Source organism: Cariama cristata, unplaced genomic scaffold, assembly GCF_000690535.1.
Source record: "Cariama cristata isolate BGI_N322 unplaced genomic scaffold, ASM69053v1 scaffold8804, whole genome shotgun sequence".
Lineage (NCBI taxonomy): Eukaryota > Metazoa > Chordata > Aves > Cariamiformes > Cariamidae > Cariama > Cariama cristata.
Window position 1 is genome coordinate 30,028 of NW_009614643.1, and position 23,273 is coordinate 53,300.

At 38.0% G+C, this 23,273-nt stretch overlaps 1 protein-coding gene across 1 annotated transcript in view; it reads right to left on the minus strand.

Annotated features, from left to right (window-relative positions):
* LOC104161171 (forkhead box protein P2-like) overlaps positions 1–23,273 on the minus strand; it is a 37,555-nt gene that overhangs the window by 9,492 nt on the left and 4,790 nt on the right. Inside the window, 8 exon segments of the mRNA XM_009699504.1 lie at positions 1,213–1,296; positions 2,063–2,067; positions 3,753–3,835; positions 13,200–13,304; positions 14,956–15,169; positions 21,541–21,623; positions 21,625–21,707; positions 23,232–23,273. The exon segment at positions 23,232–23,273 is cut by the window's right edge and continues 28 nt beyond it. Of these exon segments, the coding sequence (XP_009697806.1) occupies positions 1,213–1,296; positions 2,063–2,067; positions 3,753–3,835; positions 13,200–13,304; positions 14,956–15,169; positions 21,541–21,623; positions 21,625–21,707; positions 23,232–23,273 (699 nt within the window).

Sequence of the window (23,273 nt, forward strand, 5' to 3'; positions counted from 1 at the left end):
TTTCCCTAGTAGATAATCTAAAATAAAAATCAGAATTTTGTTAGGCTAATGAAAGCAAAAACTATGCATCTAAATTTTCTCTCACGAAGGTAGGGGTTAAAGAAACGCTAACACTTTCTTCATTCATCATCAGGTTATAAAGTGTGCCCTCAAACAAAGATTTTGCTTTGAAGTATGTGGAGCTGACAACACAAGAGACGGAGTATGCTGTCCTTCCACGTAAACATTAACTGGGCGTGATATGCAAGTGTGCTCTTTAAAATAGATTATGTTCCTTCCGCCTACATTTCCTGACTTTGATGGACGCAGATTTTCATTGAAATCCCAGCATTTCATCTTCAGGTACTGCCAAATCCTTTTCACAGCATACGTACAAAAGTTACTGTCACGGTTAACATTAATGAACAGCTAACGTATCCCATAGCTTCTGTTCTAAGCGCAGCGTACCTAAGCATAGTGTACTGTAAGCACTAGGATGCCTGACCCCCTGACAGTACAAAACTGGACCTGCATCAGACAAGACTTTTGCTTACGTGAAGCCACGTTCAGTTTAACCGGGGTCTGGATCTGACTGCAGATCCAGCTGCACAACCGCAGCCCGACGTAGAGCCGTGGAGCGGCTGGGAGCAACAGTGACTTTTCAGTGTCCGTACCAACCCCAGCAACATCACGGCAGATGCCGAACACCGCAGTCTTGACAGAAATTGAGCAAAACCCCCATGTTTGCAATTGTTTCAATTCGCTGCATAAAACGGTGTTTTCGTTCATTTGTTTAAGAATAACAAATTGTTTGTTTGTGTCTCTTGTAAGCAATTTCAGAAATGTCCTAAGTAGCTAGATTCTTTTCACATTTGCTTTTTACTGCCACAGAGTCCACTGAACTTCAGATCTTTCAAAGTGGGTTTCCTTTTAATATCTGTAAATCTATCACAAAAAGATATTCTCTCTAGTTTCAGTCTCAAGGCAATGATTTGGACACTTATAGGTGTACTTTGTTTAGTGTCACCTATGGTGTAGATTGGATAGATTTTGTAAAAGATAGCATTACTTTCAAAGAAACATACAATTTGACAAGCTATTGCATTTTACCTTCATTTTATTGCCATATTTTTCATCACACTCATTGTTTTCCAACTGTCAGTAAATTGTTCATTTTCTTAGTCTGCTACATTCGTAGACCTATTTACTGTTTATAAAGCAATATGCACTTACAGGTTTTGGAGATGGCTTGGGCTCCGAGGGTCGCATGTGCAAGTGGGTCATCATTGCTTGAAGACGTTCGCGTTCTTTAGAAAGCTGTTAAGAAAGAGTGAGATCAGAAGCATTTTAGAAACGACTGATACAGCTATTTTACTGCAGTGATACATCTTATCATTGAGCTTGTCTCGGTGTAATGATTCCTGCATATAAAAGCCCATGTCGGTAGAAACTTAGCTGAGAGGAAATGCAACTTTGGGCATGGAAAGAAAGAAAGAAAGAAAGGGAAAAAACCAACCAAAAACTTTTATAGCCTTTCATATGTTAAAAGGTCAGAGAAAACAAATAACACTTCATCTTTTTGTCAATAAGAGAATTGAGGTCAGCGTTGCCTCGACAGTAACAAGTTACTAAGACCATAAATTAGAAGGCCCATAGTGTCTCTTTAAAGTCCTGTGGACACTGTTAGCAATGGCCTAGTGCCAACAGCTGTGAAGGGGTGAAGGGTCCTCAAAGCACAGTGCCTGCCAGGATTGTCTACACACTTCATCCTTCCCCACCGAGGTCCAGTTAGTGCCCCCTGCAATCTGCCATCATCAATCTAATTCAATAGAGTGACAGAGCCCAGGCAGTGTGAAACGCTGAACTCTGCCACCGAGTCGGCATCGACACTGCGCTGGGTCTCATTACAACTGATGGACCTTACTTGACTAGCAGTCAGACAAAGCAAAAAAATGGCATAATTGGTCACACTGCAAGCTAAATCTTCACTCGGACTGTTACATTACAGCCTAGCCTTTGTAAATGGTAAACAGTTCTTAAGCAGCCCTTAAACTGTCTTTAGAAAACATCACGTTGCTGAAACCTGTACTCTTCCCTAACTGATACCATTTTCTGATTATATGCTACCTAAATATTTGTAGTTTCAGACTCAAAGAAACTATCAAATTTAAAAAAAAAAAAAGGAAAAAGGAGGAAGTGTTTGAAATACGTAACTTGTTGATAAAATATTCAGAACATAAAAGAGGAAAATGTATCTTACAACATGAAAAGAGTAATTTTTTTTCAAAGAAGCAATGCTTGAAATTGTATTCTAGGTATATGGCTTTGGATAGCTACAACAGGATTACAACACTAATTGCAACAAGAACCACTTGGGGTTTAACGCTGCCATTTTCTGGAGAGTTCCGTAATGCTCTCTTGCACGAATTCACCTCAAGAGTTACACCTGTAGACTGAAATTGGACTAAGGAAAACAACTTGTGAGTAATTTTAAGAAGAGGAAACTACCAGTATTACTGCAGGTATTTTGGGTATGCTGGATGTAATTTGGTCAGTGCATCTTCAGCTATGGAACATTTGAGGCAGGGGGTGGGATAAAGGTTTCTTCTTAGGCTTCGTATTATGCATGTGACACTTCAGAGACATGCTACTTGCCACGACGTAAATTCCTAAGAAACAAATTAAGCTACCACTACCCTGTAAATCTTATAAAAGAAACTGCAGCTTTGGCTGGGTTTATAAAGCTTTCATTTTAAGGGAAATGACAATAAATGACATTATTGTACACTCCTCTCATTGCTTTGGGTTTCCAGTATTAAAATACAAAAGACCCAAACAGTTTGCCTAGGCTGAAAGAAGAAAAAGTATTCTTACACATGTGAGAACAGTGAGACAATACGCTAAAAGGCGAGAAAGCTGGAAGCTGTTTATCCTTCTTACTCCACACATGGCCACGAACAGGGGAAAAAAACAATCTCAATCCCTTGCTGTGTCCCTCGAGCTCTTCTGAACGGTCCCAAGAGGGGATGGGACTCCTGAGAAATTCCCTTTTATGGCTCCCGTACAGGCGGGAGGGGAATGGCATGGTGTGAGTGTCCTGCCCGGTCGTTCTGGGCTGCTGAGGTTTGTGCCCAGCCTCGGTAGCCTGGTAAGCGTAGTCTCAATACTGGGGGACCCCAGGGGTACTCGGCACTTCTGCCTAAGCTGGCAGGAGCATTCACGTACGTGCCGTGATCTCTAATGGTTAGAGCCTGAACAGGGTACCCCAGTCCTGCAGTCCTCGCCGTGGGACTCCCCGGGGACCTCTCTGAGTGGGTCTGACATTACACTTTCTGCTCGGAGAGAAATGCCCACCGTCAGGCTGGGAGTTATGTTGGGAGGAGGTATGCTCTGCTACTCCTTTGTCCCGCAGAACAGCACCGACAAGCATCGGGTTAGAAGGGGAAGAAGGAAAAGGGGTCCTGACCCAGCATTTCAAGAACTGAAGACAGCTTGGATCCAGTCTCTGCTCCAGGGACTGCATTTTTCATTCACGATGAATGGCATTAGGGTCTTAGTTCAAGCAAAATAATGTAGACAATGCTGATGTTAGATAATTATTGCATAATTTATAATGTGAAAAATCTTTAAGTAAAAAACCCCCACTTGATCATGACTATCAACAAATTTCATGCAAGAAACATATGGCTTCAAGCTAGAGTCACTAAGGCAAGTGTTTTCAATTTAGTTTCGGTTAATAGTAAATAAGTAATAGGATAATACATCCATGTAACAAAAAAAAAGCTGAACCACTTGCATTTGCACCCGGCACTGAGCAGTGCTTCTGTCATCCAATGCATGTTCATTGTTAAGGTGCCTAGAGAAGAAAGAGAACACTAGTAAGACAGTGTTAAGATGAGGAAAAATTCTTTATGAGTCCATTTTTCTCTCCTGCACGTATGGCTTCCATTAGTTTCAAGGCGAGTTATGCAAAAAGACCTAGTCAGAGCACGCCTTATGTACAACACCACAAAATAACAAAACTGATCACCTCATTTAGTTCTACAAACTTTCTCAGCGATGACTGCCAGATACTCAGTTCCCATCTCCCAGGTCACGTATGCCATCTAAAGGCCAATGTAACTGGTTATCAGTATTTGGTAGAGCGACTGAACTGATTTCCACTGCCTGTTGTCGGTGCGGACGAACAGAGAATCCCCTTACAAATGATTCTTCAAAAGATGTAATTGCTTTTAGGCTGCTTGAACTACTGCGAATTAATGTGGACTTTGTTAACATTTCTCTATCAGCTCTTCTTTAATCATTAAGCAAAACGAACAACAGAACATTGCTTCCCTCCTCCCCAAAACAAGAGCTGTATGTAAGGGAACAGCACTGATTTGCACTGCAGTTTCCAGAAGTAGCCTCTGAAGACGATGGCAATGACCAGGCCGCCTGGGCCGAGGAATAGTATGCAAGGTGAAGGCAGGGGAAGGAACAGCTCCCCACCTTACAGACACAGAGCAAGCCTCCCAGGAGGGAGTCAGGCTAGGCATGAAACAAATTTAGCAAATTTAGCAAAACAAAACCACACTCTGCACCAGGGGAAGAGGACCTCAGCGAGCGGCTGTCCGTAACTAACGTACAACCCAGACCCCAGCAGCTCTGCCCCGTACGTTTCAATCGAGTACAACTTCACAAAGCTCATTTAATACTGCTTTTTTGAACGACAGTGGTTTCTAGTTTCTTCTCTCGCTCTTCCAGGATCAAAGTAGTCCATTCTGGAACTTTAATAGCGGGTTTGCTTTTCCACTGAGAAGAAAAGATAAGGATCAGGCTAAAGAAGAAATGGGAGCAAAGGAGTTTTGCCTTTGAATGTGGACTTACTGGCTATAGCCACTGTCGGCAGGAGGGGTAAGCTTTCCAGGGACTACAGTCACCGATGGTCTCACAGTTACAGGAACTAAGTTACCTATACTACAGAGAAAATATATCTTCTCCTTTTCATTTTTTAGCAGAATTCATCAGAGAATTATGTAGTTATTTGATTGGTAATCTATGGGGAAAACGTATTCGTCAGAAACAGTGGAAAAATAGAGGTGGCTGCACCTCATTTTACTAAAATTTGTTTCTTTTTTATTTAAATGATGACTTCACAGTTTTAGACTCAATGATAGGGTTTGCAGGTGAGGAAAACACAACAGGTTCTGCTATCCTTGCAAGAGGCATGGCTGGGGAAGAGATATAAGTAATTATGAAAGACTTTGTTAATTCTTTCAATATAAACCTGTTTCAGAGCATACATGCAACTTGCTTGGTAGTTTACACTAAGTTCAAACATCACCAAGGACACCACATTTCCCTTCTCCGAGTCACAAAACCTACAATTTATTTATTTTCAAAGGAACTGGCTTCACTCCCCGCGCTGACGCAAAAATGCACAATCAGTTTAAAAACTAAGTCATTGCTCCACATGTACCATTCACTTGTTTTCTGAAATTATGATTCTAAAGAATTTTACTCCTTCAATTACACAAGCACGATAGTGTGTGGTCTGCTAATGTAACGGTTTAATGTTTTCAGTTAATTGGGTACAAAATTGCTAGAAAAAGGACTGGAGACAGGTTTTACCTCTGCACCATCACCGCTATCGCCAGTACACACCACTGTGTTTCCACGTGTATGTATGCACACGAGTATACACATATAACGCACGACAGCAAGCAATGGTATAGGGATAAAAGACCTCCTGGCCCGAGTTTGAGGTTAGTGCCTACTCATGATTATTTATTAGTTATTATAACACCATATGTTTGCATAACACCTTAACAAAATAGACAGAGACCCAGTCCTTGCCCTGAGGAACTTGACATGTAAGAGCGGTATGCAGTGTGGGAGAAGAAAGTCCAGTATAATGCAATTTCAGTACGATTACACGGTAACTTGGGAGACTGTTGCACGTTTCTTGAGAGTTAACAGGGTAATCTTCGGAAACTCATGAGATACACACATCTCTTAGGCCATACTTTCACGTCGTGTGGTTACTTGTGCTGTGCATTTTGGAGAAAAGCTATTTTATGGAAAGATTAAGAGTGTAAAAATTGTTTTAAGAATTATTTTTTCTGATCTTTTTTGCCTGTGAAGTAGGCTTGCTTTATTTATCATGCATGTACAGGCAACGTAGTGAAAGAAAAACTAGGTCTAATGCATTTTTAAAAACCTCTAAAATAACTTTTCTCTGTACAAAGTTGCTGCAGATTTAGGGTCCAATATGCTGCGATCTGCCAAGACAGACATACATTCTTTCCTCCAGAAGGCTGGGAATCATTCCAAAGGGGTTTGGGTTTTTTTTTTGTTTCTTGTCATGCCTTTTAAGTTATGTACAAGTTGTGCTGGTCAATTTTCATACCTCATCGGCATATTCCTAATCTTTTATCTTGGCTGTATCCTTTACCAATCCCATGTTAACTTGATTTATAATTGAGAAAAATAGATTGATTTTTTTTAAGGGGAGAAAATATCTTAGAGGACTGGGAAGCGTTCCTGAAGAACTGAGTTACTGGTTTGAAAGTGTAGAGCAGACTGTGCAATATACATGCAGCTTATTTCATTATTGCGCTGTTTATTCAGTTGTTGAAAGAAACAGAATTTTCTCCTGATTGTATTTGCAACGTATTAGGAAGTCAGGAAGCAAATTATGAACTACACATAGCATTATAAAGCAGACCGGAATGAATGTATTATTGATAACTGAACAATATAAACAGTACAGCATGTTCTAAAAGAGATAGATAGGGGATGATATATTCTACGAACATCCTGGAATAAATATTGAAGTGGGTCAAAATGTACTCTTTTTTTTGCAAACAGATTTGGAGTCTGCAAAGCGAAAGATAACACGCCATTAGAGGGAAGAAGAGAGAGCGTTTCAACAAAAATTCTAGTGGACATTTACCCATATCAATTAACCTCTACATAACTTGGCAGTCTTGTCAGTCTCTCTCAAAAGCAGCCCAGGACTAAAATAGCAAAGCGGTACAGGTCAGGATGAGGTGCGCTGGCAGACTTACGTGGAGCAACAGACACAGAACCTGTCTGCACTACGCTCAGTTCCAGCCAGAGCTATTACAAGCTTCTCTTTAACGAGCACTAAAATTCAGCCACACATTTTTAAAAGGAGAGCATATGTTCCTAAAACACGGTTGTTTTATGTTAGAAAATTCAAACGAAAATTCTTTCAAACTATTTGGGGGGGGGGGGGTGAATTTACAGCTTGAACATCATTGCCAATGATGTCCTTTAATATTTTTAATTGCACAATTTAACTTTATTTTTTCAGAAATGTGACACATTTTACAGCTGAGAAATAAAAACAATATATTCACCACAGCAAGTAATAGGGCAATAATTTTCATCCTGGAGAGTTTATAATAATATTATTACCTACACTGCTTAAAAGGTAAAATTAAGCATGCAGACCCGCCAGTAACTACAAGATGGGCACCATGCATCCTTTTCCTAACATGCACATTTTATGTGTACCCCTGTTTGTGTGTGTGTGCGTACCACGTATGTATCGACGCATGTATAAATACGGAGAAAGTGCAACAAAATAATTGAAATAATACGAAAAAGACGTTTGCACTTACAGTCATCTTGCATTAACGTAGATAAGAAAGGATTTCATACTTGTTTACATTTTAGTGATACTCCATCACTGTACATTTAAAGAAGGAAAAAAGTGCAGGATGTTTGCATTGATACGCCCAGGTCTTAGAAACCCATTCAATTTATCTATGCAGCTTTTATTAGACCAGACTGTAGACTACAATAATAGTCAATGAGGTTTTGTCTTGACTGAATTTTTCAGTAGAACACAAAAGAACCTTGCCATTAAAATAGTCCTTTATTCTCCTGTATGAAGGCGAAAGGTTTTTAAAGTGTTGTGATGTTCAGTAATGAGCCTCTATCTAAATTATCATTGGTGACAAACTCACAAAGCACTTTTCGAGGACACATAGTTATGAAATGCCAGAGCTGCCACTTTCTTTCCTGTAATTATAGGCTAGCTTGCAGCCCTTCAATGATCATTTATAGAACAGCCTCCAGTGGATTACTGAGAACTTGAAAAACACATACATACCTCTGCCACATCTCCCTTTCCTCGCTATTGTTTACCAGTGATATGTAAAATAATAGTGCCTATTCATTCCCCCTACTTAATGATGCCAATCAAAGTACAGAAATAGTGTCGGATATAAATACAACGCAATGTGACTAAATAAATAGGCTTGGTATTAACATTAAATTATGAATTTATGTACTTATGACTATTTTATACCCAAATTATTCTCTTTTATGCTTTTATAACTGTCTCAGGTACTACATATTGCTGTTAAAAATTCTCTATGATTTATAAATCAAGAATGAGATAATACTGAAAAATGAGAGGATTGGTGGATTTTCTCAGTCAGTGCCTAATTGCTGTTTCAAAATGCATATGCAAAGGGACATTTCATTAATCATTTAATCATGTCCCTTGCAGGAAGTTGGAACTAATGTTGCAAATACCCTTTTCATATGAATGCTCCATAATACTATCTTATGCATTTGATATATTGCATATGTCATAAATTATAGCTGCTTCAAAAGGACCAAGTGGGTTGTTATCCCTGAAGATGCTTGTTACAAAACCTTTATTAAGTTTTTTTTTTTTACTTATTGCTAGTTCTATTTCATAGCTTCATTCTAGCCACCAATAACGCTCTTTCGGATGGCAAAGGTCTGTAAATTACCCATGCAATCACTAACACCATTTCACAGACCTGTTCTACTTCTACTGGTCTGCTAACAAGGCGATTACACACAAATTACTGAATGCCTATGAAATATTTAAATGCATTCTACTCTACTATGCATTAATAAGAGCAAAGCAAGCTCTGGAATTCTGGTTAGCTCCAGTCCCTAATGTCCCCTAATGAGCCTCTTACTGTGACTGCAGTTCAAACAGAGAGGTGAAGGAAAAATGCAAAGGGTGCCTTCAGAAAGGCAGCACTGAACAAACATTGTGCGAGCCAGTTCTAATTTATGGGTCACTTTATAGGTATATTGATTTTTGTTTTCAAAATGGAATAAATGATGTGGTCGACTGACGTTCTTAAAAACTGCTTGAATCCGTGTGCTAGCTGTGTGACTTACAGACGGAAGAGTGTAAATACGCAGTCGTCGTTCTAAAAACAGTTAGGCAAACATTTCAGAATGACAAAAAGCGCAATAAAGGATCCTTTCCATTTGTCCAACGTGGATTTTTTTCTTTCTTCCAGGTGTAAATTTACTTGTTCGCTTCCAGTGCATGTTGCAAATTACCAATTCAATTTTAACCACGAGAATTTCAAATTCATTTCTACTTGCAACATTTCAAAAGCTGAAGTGAGATCAGCTTGAAAACCAAGTGTGTCAGGGATTGTTTTCACAAAATGTTTCACTTGCGTATCAGTGGTGTTTGATTTATTTTGCATCAAGCTTTTTATGTTTAAACACTGACAGGAGTTTAAATACAAAATGTTAGCTGTCACTATTCATTTAGCTGATTATGTCAGATGCCTTAGTTTTGAGAGATGGTGGCACTGTCACCAAAAGAAACAACGTTCTGACAAGTTCAAAGAAGATTCTTGAGGTCATAATTTTACAGCCACACCACCTAGTCAAAGACATAAAATAAATGGACAACGCGCTTAAGAAAGAAGATAATGCTGCATATCACTGCAGCTGAAAGAGAAAAAAAAAACTACAGCAATTTTTATACAGCACTAACTGTATTTCATTAACTTATTTCTTTTTATGGTTTTGTTTTTGTCATCCTGACTATGATGCTTGGTCACTATTCTTTGCAGACTTTTAAATGCGCTCTCTTGCCCTAGAAATAAATACAATTTGTTGGAAAAGTGGCCTACCTTTTTTAGCATGATTTTTTTTTTTTTAGTTTGTCTCTATAGATGAAAACATTACCCGTCTTTGTACTGTAGCTTGTGCTATGTTTGCTGGCGTCTGCTGCATGCAGGTTAAAGAACACTTGTCTGCTGGCTGGAATGTTTTATCGTAAACCTTTCGGTTTAAGCTCTAAAAGTCAAATCCTTCCTACTCAAACTGACTTAGAACCAATGGAATGATAATTAATTTTGCAGACAAAATACATCAAAGTTTTGTCGTACGTTATTGCACTCTGACATTTAAAAAACCGTCACGAAGAACTACTTATTAAATGCTTTGAATGATCTACTGGGTTCCTCACTTAGAGACCAGCAAAATTGTTAGCTTCTGTCAACATCTGTTTCACGGCAAAATTCTGAATTTTCCTAAGTGTTTTTGGCACTCTTCTCATTGTTTCAGTGCCTGGCATTTTGTTTAAATCTTGTCATCTTCTTTCTAGTTATGTCACGACTTTTTCTGATCTGTCTTTACATTTTGAAGTTTTTCTTGAGCCAAAAGCCGTTGTTTTTACCTAATAGTCAAAACTGATCTTGCGTGCATGAGCAACTGTAATCTAACACCATTTTGTCAAGACAGAAAATTGCTCCATAAAATATAAACTGTGAGTTTGTGTCTAGAGTCGAAGGATATCAAAGGAAAGATACAGGATTAGGTTTTGTACAGAAAAATACTATGAAGAAGATCAGTTGTATTTTCTTGAAAACAATGCATATGTTTCCAAACACAAATCCAGTCCACAGCACACAATGTATAACTTCTTTAGCTCTTCAGAACATCTCAAAAGAATCTTAGATAATTGGAGTGTCCCCAAATTATCTTAAAAATAAAAACAATTCACACTGGATAAACAAAAACGAAGGTGAAAATGGCTTTTGTGGCTTTAAGTCATTTATTGAAAGTTATTCATCACTTCACCCTAAATCCTTTCCATTATTAGGAAAGTGAAGCAAAGCCAGTGTTTTCTGTCTTAATCCTCCTTCTCAGATGCTCTGCACAATTTTTTTTTTTTTTTTTTTTTTTTTGAAATCAAGCTGCTAGGTAAACCATTTTCTGAGCACAAGAAGTTGGAGTTCACTTCATAAACCAGGCACTCTTCAAAGTTGTCCTAAGCGTATTACAGAAATACACACTACTAGACTGGGGTAGTGTACCCTATTAATATTTCATTTTGGTACAATATACTTGCATTAACTCTCTTAACACAGGTATCATATTGTTTCAAGTCAGAGAACCTAAAACATCATAACAAAGATTAGACTAAGAGCAAAGCCCTGAAAACTACAGCCATTAGTCCTGTCATCCCCTATAAAGTTAATGGGTTGGAAAAATGGTCAATCTTTGGACTAAAAGTTGATATTTAATTGAAAGAAAATGTTTTTTAATTGTAATGGGGATTTTGCATTAGTGTGAACATGAAAAGGTACTAAAGAATCTAATGCAAGGTTATGTATTGATTTCCATCTTAATGCTAGTGTAAAATGAAGGGATATTTCTATTTCATAAACAACCTCGCCTACTCAGCACCAGGACTTCTTATTTGTTTTAAGAGGACAGAAGACAGAATCGAATGAAAAGAAGAAATAATAAAATATTCTCAGACATTTTTTGCTGGTGTATAGGACAAAAGCCATGATGCTGCTGTAAACCCTGACTGACTCTGCACCAGAATTATCAAGATGTCAGATGTCGCTTTCACATTTTCCAGGGTTATTTGGTTCAGGAAAGCAAAAGCATCTGTAAACCTAGCACTACACCGCCTTAATCAAAATGGTTTTAGTGATCGTGGATTATAACAAGAGACCTGACATAATGGATGTGCAAAGTCTGCCCACAGAATTAGCATCACTATAGCCTAGACGGATGGACCTATTTAGAAAATGTAGTTTTTCTTGAAAAGGAGAATGCGTAAGTTAAATGAATTTAAATTCTTAGTATTAATAACACTTAGAATGCTACGTTGAATTTGGGAGATTTCGTTTTCCTTTTAATACAAACTCATGTAAATCAGGTTCTTTTAAATCCTATACAGTTTTTTCCAAGCCATTATTTTGACATTCCACTTAATGCACTTATAAACAAAAATTTATCAGGAGTGATACCTACCTAAACTTTGCAAGTCAGTATAAGTTACTTCATTTAAAACTGAAAGACAGCATAAAAGATGGAGAAAGCATTGCAAATACTTTACGAAAAGTATTGCTATAATTCTATTATAGAAGTTGTTGCGATACTGAGTACTTATGGTCTGCTGTTAAGGTGCTTCTGTTACATACCCTGTAGTCTACCATTTGTAAACACATCTTTTTGATGTTTCTGCCAACATCCTGGCAACAAAGCAGTGCAATTTCAAATGAGCTAATTAACTTAATTGTTGATGAAGCATGAAACAGTTCATTCACCCTGTTAGCTGCACCATGACAACATAAGAGTCTCAGCCCCTGAAGTTACTCATCTATATAAGCCTATCTGTAGCTTTCCATTAAGATCTATTGCATGCCAAAAATGAGTACGGCTCTTCTAACAAAGACCAGTCCGTAATGTACATAGGTAGAAAATCAGTGCTGTGGTGGAAAATTCAAATGAACGCAGAGATACTAGTAACTACTTTAAAAAAAAAAAAAAAAGGAAAAAAATGCAGAAACCCATTGTAGTTTGAAGCTGCGGATGAAAAGCAAAAGCTGTGTCACTTCTTTTCTAAATGCTCTGATTTTGAAAACAGCTGGCAAAACCAACTGCTGGAAGTGAAAACTTCTGACATCACTGTTCAGTCCCAAAAGGTGCAAACCCACCTGTTCACAGTGGGGTTTTTTCCTGTGTATCCTGTGCATATACAAGAGCAAATGCAAAAATAAACTAGCAAGTGAGAGTTAAATGGTTGCGCTTAGTCCTTTGTGCTTTTTTGTTTATGCTATACACATCAATTCCCACTATACACAAACTGTCAGAATCTAAAATGTGCTTTTTCATACCCCTACTATCCAATATACAATCTAAAGCATCTCTTCAAATTTTCTGAGGCTCCATTGCAGTAAAGGATAATAAGAGGATTAAACACTGTGCTATTGAAAGGCCTGCAAAAGTGTTCGACATGAAAGAAAGGATAACAATTTGACCCTCTGCAGATAGCCTCCATTATCCAGTTGCTTGGAATACACACACACACACAAACCTCCGACATGGTTTACAACAAAACTTTGTTTGCCATCTTTCTCAAAAAAATGCACCAATGAGCAAAAAAAAAATCCACCTACTTTAAAAATTGTCCAAAATCTTCACAAACGCTTTCACAGCCAGGCCATTTGCAAACTCCATGACCATAGAGAGTATGGGAGGCCCCAGTCTCCTCATGTGACGAGCTGTAGCAAAAGAATAAGGCATCAGATTCATCTCAAAAGCCATAATCGTTGGAGGCTGCTAGCGCCTGTCAGGTTACGATCAGTGACAAACAGGTCAAAACAGGTCAATTTAGCTCAGAGCAGTCAGAAAAATTTAATCGTTCTATTGAATAGTTCAACTGCCAAGGCTAGATGATGTTCCAATTAGAGAAGAAATAGAGCCAAAGATGACTGTTAATAAAGGATGAAAAAATAAGATGACTGTATAATACCATATGCTAATTCTGCCATATGACCTTGGTGTAACATTTACCTATAAATAAAAAATATACTCAGAAGTGATCAATTCTGAGAAGAAATACTGAAGACGGACAGTCAGAATTTATGAATATTGCGAATGTTACTACAAAATATTTGAATTTTCTGCTTAAATGTGTATAAAAATAAAGTTGCTTCCATTAATAAATATTTTGTTTACAAGTGTTGCTTCCATTAGCTACTTGGTTTCACAAAAAACCCCCAGCTGTATTCCGTGTCTTTTTTTGGAACCTCCGCAGTAGTTTTATCCACGTACAGTTATCAAAGAAATTCAGGGGATTGCCCCATGCAGGTGGGCGTCAGCTACACATCCTGAAGCAAAGAACCATTCTCTGAGATATAATCACAAAAGTAATACTAACTAAAAGTACTACTACTACTACAAAGGTATTCAGAGAAGCATCAGTTTTTAAATAATACAAAGTAACGTCAGAAAAATGTTCTCACAGTCACGTGAGGCCCAGAGACACTCAAATTATAGTCTCCTATTCTAAATATAAAATAATTAAATGGAATGTTTATTTGAAAATACAATTATTTACGATTTAGGTTATGTAAACACAGACTAAATTTCATGTTATATTGAGATTATCTACATCTGACTATACTAATGTATTTGATAATAAGTGCTACAGATACTATGTACTCTTGTATGCATTTAATCCGTTACTTGAAAATAAGGAACAGTGAAGAGTATCTGTCAATGTGCCTGAAAAATTACTTTAACTTTATCCATGTGGTTGAATTCCACTGTATTACACTAACGCCACTGAAAATTTGTAAAATGTGTCAACTGTGCTACTGTTGTGCACATAAGAAGGAAAATCCTGTGGTTTTCTTCACAAGACACAAACAGTCTGAGAACTGCTTTAATGTACTAATTTTTAAAGCAATTTTTACATAGAATCTTTGCACTGAATTACAGCCTTGACAACTAAGATAGATGTACATTTTCAGTCAAACCAGCAGTGTGATTCAACAGTAAGGGTCTGACTACCAGATGTGTTAACTCAAATATGAATGAAACTACGCGCCTACAAAAGGGCCCACAAATCTGCATTTACACCTCTAAAGCAGCACGCTCTATTCTGGGATTTCTAATTTTTACTAAAACTACCCTAAGCTCATGTGTTATAAAACCACAGGCAGGTAATTGTTGTTGCGTCTGCAAAATTAGACATCGTTATTGAAAAAGATGCCCTATTGATAAACAATTCTGAACAATCAGATCTCCACGACCTCTTAAGTAACCTGTATTAAGTGTTATTTTGTGATTGGAAATAACGTGATTTAGGATGTTAAACAACAGCTCCACGGCAAATGATAATCACAGTTGAAATCTCATCAGAATTACCTGTCTCGCCTTGCATTTAGAACTGAAGACTGTCCATTCACTATGGAATGATGAGTTATTGGTGGTGATGCTTTGGAAGTGGTGGAGGAGGTAGTAGAGGAGGAATTGTTAGTAGTGAGGTCTAGCCCTCCATGTTTAATGCCATTGTCTTCCATACTGTGAACTCCAGTCACTTCTTTCCATAACTGCTGAATCTCAGCAGGACTTAAGCCAGCTATAAAATGAAAGAGAGCCCCACTAATATAACAAAATAAAGAGTTTCATATAATGAGCTCAGTGTTATTAATGGATTAATGCCAACAATAAAGCTGATGCTGTTTTTTCCAGTACAATCAACATGTAGTAAAACAGAAATTCGCTTTTGTTCTGTCAGAATGCAGGTAATCTAACTGTCTTCTCTTGTGTTATAAACAGTCAATTGGAAATCACCAATTTTAATAATATTATACTCCTTCTGAAAACATTGCTCAAGGATCAAAGAATGAAAGCAACAAAGAACTTGCAACTACTTCTTGAAATGAAAAAAAAACCCCTAAATATACTTATGGACGAGGTTGTTGTTGTCTGCTTAATCAATTTCTTGACATGGAAACACAACTCAATGCATCCACAGTTAACTCAGGTTTTGTAATTCCTCTTAATCAAACATGTAATGGAAAACAGAAAAACATACTACGCTAAGGATACAAACATAGATATTCTCTTTAAACACTTAACAAGGGCAGGGAGTGGGGGAAGAAAACTGGAGGGAGAAAAATCAGAAGACAAAAATGACATCAACGAGATCATAACAGGTTTAACATTTGAGCAGAATGCATCTGACTTTCATTAATGACACTCACGTATTTGTTAGTCCTGTTTAATATGTACAAAATTTTTTCCGTTTAAAAACGTGTCTTAAGAGGCAGAACCAAAGTGACTATTTGGAAGAACAAAACCACTACAGCGCAGAGTTAGATACTGGTGACCGCTAAGCTCTTCGGTACCATTCAGCAGCACCCAACAGCAAGAAAGCCAACAAACCCGGCCCGTTTACAACTCCCTCTACACAGATGAAATTACATGTACTGTAGACCATCAAATTCCTCCACTATTTTTATTGTCCAGCCCTACTGTGGAAAACAAATTGGAGGGTTTGGCTAAGAGAAAGCAGACTCTGTCTCACCAGTCTCCTGGGGTGATGGGCAGCCATTCAGAATTTGAAGAGCTTCTCAAACTTCTCTGCTATATGCACAGTACTATTCTGGAGTCTAGCCACCAGATCTTCACAGATAGAGCTTAAATTTGCTCTCTACTCCACTTGGATGTAGCCCGGAAAACTTGTAGTTTCCAGGATTCATCCTCAGCCACAAATAGCAATGTCTCATAGAATGTATTCATGAATATGTCTTAGGCTTGTCTGGCTGGAGCTGAGCACTTTGCACGAAGTCATGGAAACTTCCATTACAATATGCTTCTGCCTGAAGTCTCCCAAAACACAGGGAAGAGAAGAGCTGGTAGCATTCTCTTATCTTGCCGCCAAACATGCAGCTAAGATAGGAAATTCAGATTTTGAAAGACGAAGAAGAGTTCATCAGAAATACATACCCCTTCTGTCACTGCCAGTCTTTATAAATTTGACACCTCTCTTTCGAAGAACACTAAATTAAATGTAGAAAGGAACAAGACGCCAAGAGAGCTTCTTGTGAAAGATCTGGTTTCATGGTCAGGTTTTTCAGCCTGACATGGTCTGGGCCAGAGGTATCTTAAAATCTAATTCTGTCTTCTGTATCTAGTCTCAACAAGTGAAATTAGGTAAGACATGCTCCTGGTATCTAGATCTGCTGGAATGCAAAACAGTCAAAATGCTGATGTTGTCTGAATTAAAATTTTGCTCTTTTCATTTTATAAAAGAGCTCAAATTTATTGTCCTTCAGAAAAGGATTAAAATGTATCCATTCACTCAAACTTAATGAATTCATTAAGCATAGTTTTGTTCAGTAAACAAGATATATTAGAAAGATGTACAGATTGTTTTTCACTGTTTGGCAAATCTGTTTATTATATAATGTTTTACTCTGAAGACACAGCAACCCAGACTACCAAAACGGATTCAGTGAAAAATTGTGAAAAAGCACAGAGAGTTCCTTAATACTTCTCAATAGCTGTCTCACCATGAAGTGTACAAAGCTATTAAAAAAATAAACTAGCAGTGATTTACAGAAATAGTAATTTCTGGAGGTAGTGTGGAAACAAATTGGTTGCAAGGTATTCAACTTTTGTTTAAATTATGGAAGGAGCTCATTTTTAGATTACTATTTTGTGTCCTGCTTCTCTACCTTAGACACCAACAACCATTGGCAAACTCAGTTAATAACAAAGTGAAAAAGAGTTGATTGGAATGTAAGTCTTAAAACTGGAGCTTATATTTGTATGGCAAAAAGCTAGGTTTTAAGGAAGTAAGCAAAGAAGCCAGGCTTTAATTTATTGCATTAGAGAGATGGGTAACAGGATTGATGGTAGTACTAGTTGTAATTGTTTAATGAAGGTAAGTAATTACTGCTGTGTCCATGAGGTATGTTCCAGCAACACTGCAAATAACCCAATTTAGTGTGGTAAATAATAGTTACCTGCAAATGTAATCACAAATCAAAATTAAAAATAGTGTATTCACTGAGGTGGCATGATACACACAGTACATTATTTACTTCAAAGTCTTCCCTTCCTCCTGCTGTTGAACAAAATAAACTAATTTTTAAGGGAAAAAAAGAAAAACCAAGAATAAACCCATCTGGTTGGATCATCAGGGACAAATACATTGTTGTGTCTTGCAGTGAGAAAATTTTCATTGATGATCATCACACTTTGGGTCCCGGGAGAGCGGAGTAAGAGCCGCCCGCAAGCCGGGTGAAGGCAGGAGGGCTGGGCAGTCCCTGCCCCTGCGTGAAGCTACGGATGGAGCTGTGCGTCCAGGCTGCCTCGCTTACCTTGGGTTTTTGAAAATCAGAAAGAAATTACTCTCTGGGCTCAGGCTGGTTAATTTTATCACTTCTTCAGAGCAGTCTGAAAGGCTGCCTTTTAGGATAAAAGGATTAAGGGCAGGCACTTAAAAAGTATAAAGTTAATAAGCGGATTTGTAATTAATTGTAAATTATGGCAATTCTGTAGTTTCTACGTCTGAAAAAGTCCAACTCCCATTTTACAAGAGACCTGTAAAATGGCTGACAGATCTTTTAGTCGGGATGTAAAAGTAGGGTAAGTTTTCAAGTTTCACAGGTTATGATAACCCCCAAAATACCCTCTCCACACTGCATTAAAGGAGGAAGGATCACAAAGAGGATCCAAAGTGGGATAAAAATTAGGGACTATAATGAAAAGGGCAAATACTGATTTGTTATGCAGTTTACTAACATCAAGAATTTCAGGATTTTGAAGTTAGTTTTGTAACTCTTGTCACCACCATCATCTACTCTATTTTTATGCTTGAATAAATACTTATTAAAACTACCACTTATAAAATCCATCAATACATCTGTTTTTCATTTTCCTACAAGGCCTCATCAAAACTTAGGGTTTTGGGGTTTGGGTGTTGGTTTTGGTTTTTTTTTCATTGTTGTCATTTACGGTCCTTTGCATTTAGCTAGCATTAATGCAGCATTACATGGAAGTAACTCACAGCCAGTCACTGGTTTTGGATATGGTATAGTGAAGATCTTGTCACAACATAAATGCCAAAACTCCTCTTGTATCTTATTTGCTATACCTGACCATCAAGAAAACATGGTAAACATTCCTGTCCTTTAAAGGCAGAAACTATACTTGGAGCAAATACTGTTTATATCCGCAAACCTCACAGTTGTACTTAGTATGAAAAGACGTAACCTCCAACAAATGCAAAACCCACGCTCTCTTTGTCACTAATAATTTGTGGGTTACAGGACTCTTTATGACCAATAACTTATAAACATGAATTCCCCTGTGCTTCTCTCATTGTTCTAGCCATCCATATAACTCAGCAATCTAAATGGATGCATATAAAAATATTTGTGTTACACATAGGTAAATCCTTCCATATAACCATATTATACATCCTGCAGCACAGCAGAAGGAGAAAAACATCCTTTTACCACATCCAGTGTGTATTACCTTGAATAAATTCTGAAGGTTTAATTTAATACTGCCACAGAAAATGTCTGTCATAAAATTTGCTACATTTCATGAGGAAAAAAAAAGAAAGTTTGATCCTCTTACTTTTATGCAAACCCCAATGCAGGGACATCTGTGTTAAATCTAGTAAGTACTACTTGGATTTGTAAATATTGGATATATTTGGATGTGTAAATTTAAGATTTACGAGAAAGTCTCAACAGCTCTGAAGCCTGTTAGTCTCCATTACCTTATTGTGAACTGGCCTGGGTGCTGTGCCTTCCTATGAAAGACACAATGTGCTGTAAGAGAAACCCACAGAAAGAACTCCGAGCCGGTCACAACTCGGCATTTAGTCCCCTCTTTGATTTAGCATCTTGCTGGAAAGACTTTTCTTCTTATCTTCACCTCTCTTAACTTCGCCTCGCCTGGCATACAGTGAGTGGCCTTTCTGGAGATGCAGAGAGGATTTTCCAGGCGAAGCTGTCTTACGTTTTTTTAAGTTTGCACATCCACATCAGGGCTATGAAAAATCAAGGTCCTATAAATTAACTTGGCTATCTAAAGGAACCCTATATACACAGTACATACTAGAACTAGGAGAGAAAAAGGAAAGAATTAAATACTTGACTAGAATTCATTATAATTAAAAGATCTCAAGGAAGAAGCAAACAAGAGACTAATTTACTTGAAAAAGAACAATCCAGATACATTTTAACTGAAAAATTTTCTATTTTTTTATTTCTTTAGTATCAATCTTTTTTGTCATGACTTCAGTTACGCTTAATCCTTTGAGTAAAAGAAAGTTCTTAAAAAGAACTGTTTACAAGTTCTCCTAAAAATGTATTAAAAAAGGTATTATTTTTTCTATATTTTTCTACGAGGAGTGGATGAATGAGTGTTGCATTAAACTAATGAATATCAATGCAATTGGGTAGGAGTGCTGAGGGAAATCTATGGGGATTGCTTAATGTGAGAGGAAACCTGAGGAATTCCTCTTGCAACAGATGGCACAAGAGGAGGTTGCAGAAGGTAAAGCTGTTCAGAGGGAGGTTGTGTTTCAATTGCTTTTTTCCATTCTGGTCCAACGTGACTTTGTACAAAAGGAAATCAGCATTACCAGGCTCACGTGTCCAAATTCATGCATCGGCTTGCCTCCCCACTGCTGTTCTCAAATAATAATATTTAGCATGATCGCTTACTTAGGACTCTTGCGTTCTAATTTTTATGACTTTAGATATGCTTGTGTCATAGCTTTTTCACACAACACAATGTATGGAATTTACACATTTATTTGGAATCTCTGCTTTCCAGGGTAGGAGGTTTTTAGTGCATACGTCTTTCTCATGTCTTTTTCTGTCTTTTTTTATTTCTGTCTACACTGTTGTCTATATGCCATGTACTTTGGTTTTGCTCATCTGATTTTTGAAGCTTCGATTTTCTAATAGTTATCTGGTGGAGGAACCAGATACATGCGTAAAGACCAATTAAAAGTAATGTTACCTGTCATGAACACAGTCTAAACAATGCTCATTGCAGGACTGGAGTGTCAGAGATCAGAGTATTGTGTAATTTTTATGACAGACATTTAGCTCACCTCTCTATGGTAACACAGACAGAAACACATATCTTAGAGGTTATAGACAGAGTCCCTAAGATGGGAAGTCTTTGGCCTTATCTTAAAATGTGAGGAGGATTTATCTCCAAGTTAATTTACTTTTCAACAGTGCGTGCCCTATTTTCTTCCAACCACTAATGTATTTGCATCAAGTAGTAGAGTTTGAGTTCATTTTCAGTATTGAGAAACCCTGATGGAAGTGACAAAGGGAAATATTTTTTTTTTCTGAAAAGTCTTTACTGTTATTTGTCAGTCATAAATCATTACTATTGGAATCACCGCCTTCAAAACCTGTTGTCATATTTAACATATTTAGTACCAAGGAACAGCAAAGAAAATGAACTCTAAGGTTTGTCCCTAAATTCCTATGTCATAAATTGAAGATTCAAAGTGCTTTTCAATGCCAAACACCTTCTTTTCTTGGGGGGGGGGGAATAAAGTGAGCTTTGGAACGGCTTTAATATCACTGTCTGATACATTTTATACCTGTTTGCTTATATTAAATGAAATGATAACGTTTCCACTAAATCAGATTTCAGTAATTTCTCAGAGAAAAGCAATGGTGCTTGAATTGTGTGGCTATTAGAAATTGTTTTCAGCACGTAAGGCTAATAGATACGCATCTTATATCTAAGAAAAAACACTCAAAAGCTGTTTTCTTCCATAAAAGTACACTGTAAAATTTATCAGCCTCAAGAAAATTTGGTAATATGAGTAACAAAGTTCTACTAATCAAGTATGTTTAAGTGTCATAACGGGGAACTGCTGAAGTTGGGATGCAAACGGAAGGGTTAAAAAAGTTGTGAATTAGAAATGAGTCCAATCATCTCTGACTTGAGTACCTTGTGGCAGAGACTGGACAGGAAGAGCAGACTGGCCAGGTGGGATGGAAATGAGTCCCTGACGCTGAAGGTTCAGCAAAAAAAAGTTGCGGAAGTTGTTGCAGCTGGAGGAGCTGCTGCTGGAAGACAAGCTGCTGGGCTGCCAACTGCTGCTGCTGCTGCTGCTGCTACAAAGAGAAGGGGTGGGGAGGGAAAGAAAAAAAGCAAATGCAGCAAAAGGTAGTGTGCAGTCAAGGCTAGAAAGCCAAAACCAGAAAATCAACTTCTTTCTCTTTAATCTCAGTTATTAAATAATAATGCTATTTGTAGAATACTCAGGCAGTAAAAGCATTCGAAATTTTCCATTATATTAATTCTAGCTATTAGGCGTTTGGGAAAATGGCAAGATACACTTAATGACACACTAAAGAAAAGGGTCAAGAGAAAGTATATAACAGCTGTTTCAAACACAAAAAAAAAGAAAAGAAAAAGAAATAAAAGCGCCTAGCTCATGGCAGATGATAACAAATTTATCTATGCTAAAAGTGTAACTCTCTACAGCAGCCTGTGATTCGAAGGCGCTCTTGTTTTTCCAATTGACTAAGTTTGGTCTGCAGTGGCCCATGAACGTGGTCTCCAGTGATCTATTAGTAAACTGGGATGTAGCCTTCATTTCACTGGCCTGTTAGCTCGCTCTCTCTTCTTGTTGGAATATATTAAAAGGAGCCTTGCGTTCAAGGCAACCAAGTGCCCTATTATGGAGCAAAAGTCTAAGTTCCAGTTTTGTGAGGCATTTCAAGACAAACCGGAGTCTGTGAAGACTCGGGAGGGTATGAGAAGGCAGTCACACTTCAGAGAAAGACAAGCTGCTGCGGAAGACCTTTCCTTTCTAGTTTGGGGAAAAGAGAAACTTCTGATGCGCTCACTGGAAAACAGACTGCATAATGGAGCAAGTCATGTGGATTGCCCAGAGCCTCCGGAGAAATACGGGAGCAATTTCTATTCCGTAGTTGATGGCTGTCTGAAATTCTATTCACAAATCCAAACAGAAACAAAGCCTCAGGAGGTCACAACTGCTTCCTCGACGTTTGCATAATGGGGAGCTTGAAGACAACGTCTAGGATACCTGCTGATCAATTTAACTACTTCAACATGTTTTGTTTGTATTATGTTTATATTGGATGCAGTTTGCTGACAAGTGCAAGCTAGGCCTGAGAAACCCGCTTGTCAGGTTGATTTATGAGCACATCAAACTGTAACTTTCTACTCGCCACTTCAAACCTACAGTAGCAGTTCATTAATCAGGGGCCTGTGACTTTGAAATCTGTGCTCAATCGCTCTTTTTCAGCCATGAACTAAATTTGCATGCTCTCTGAGCTGTGCCACTGAGAAAAGTAAGGCTCCTTCCCCAACACAGATTGCCTGTGAATACAAGATAATCAGTACGGTGTCCACCACACAGCTTGTTCTTTCCACTCTCGGATTCATTAGCCAACATTAGACGACAGCAGCACTAGACTGCTCAAATCCTATGTCTCAGAAAGGGGAGCAGGAGAATTAAACCGGCACTCCTATTAAGCCGGGTAAAAACATAAGAGTAAATCTTTGATAGCTGCATCCTTGCTACAGGAAAAGGTCTGAACTAGCCTTGTCTTTTCCAAGCTTTTGAGAGCTCAGACTAGCATGCATCAGCCAGGGTCTTAAGCTCCTACCTCTTTTGCTTGCTTTCCTGCATGCTGTTGCTGCTGCTGTTG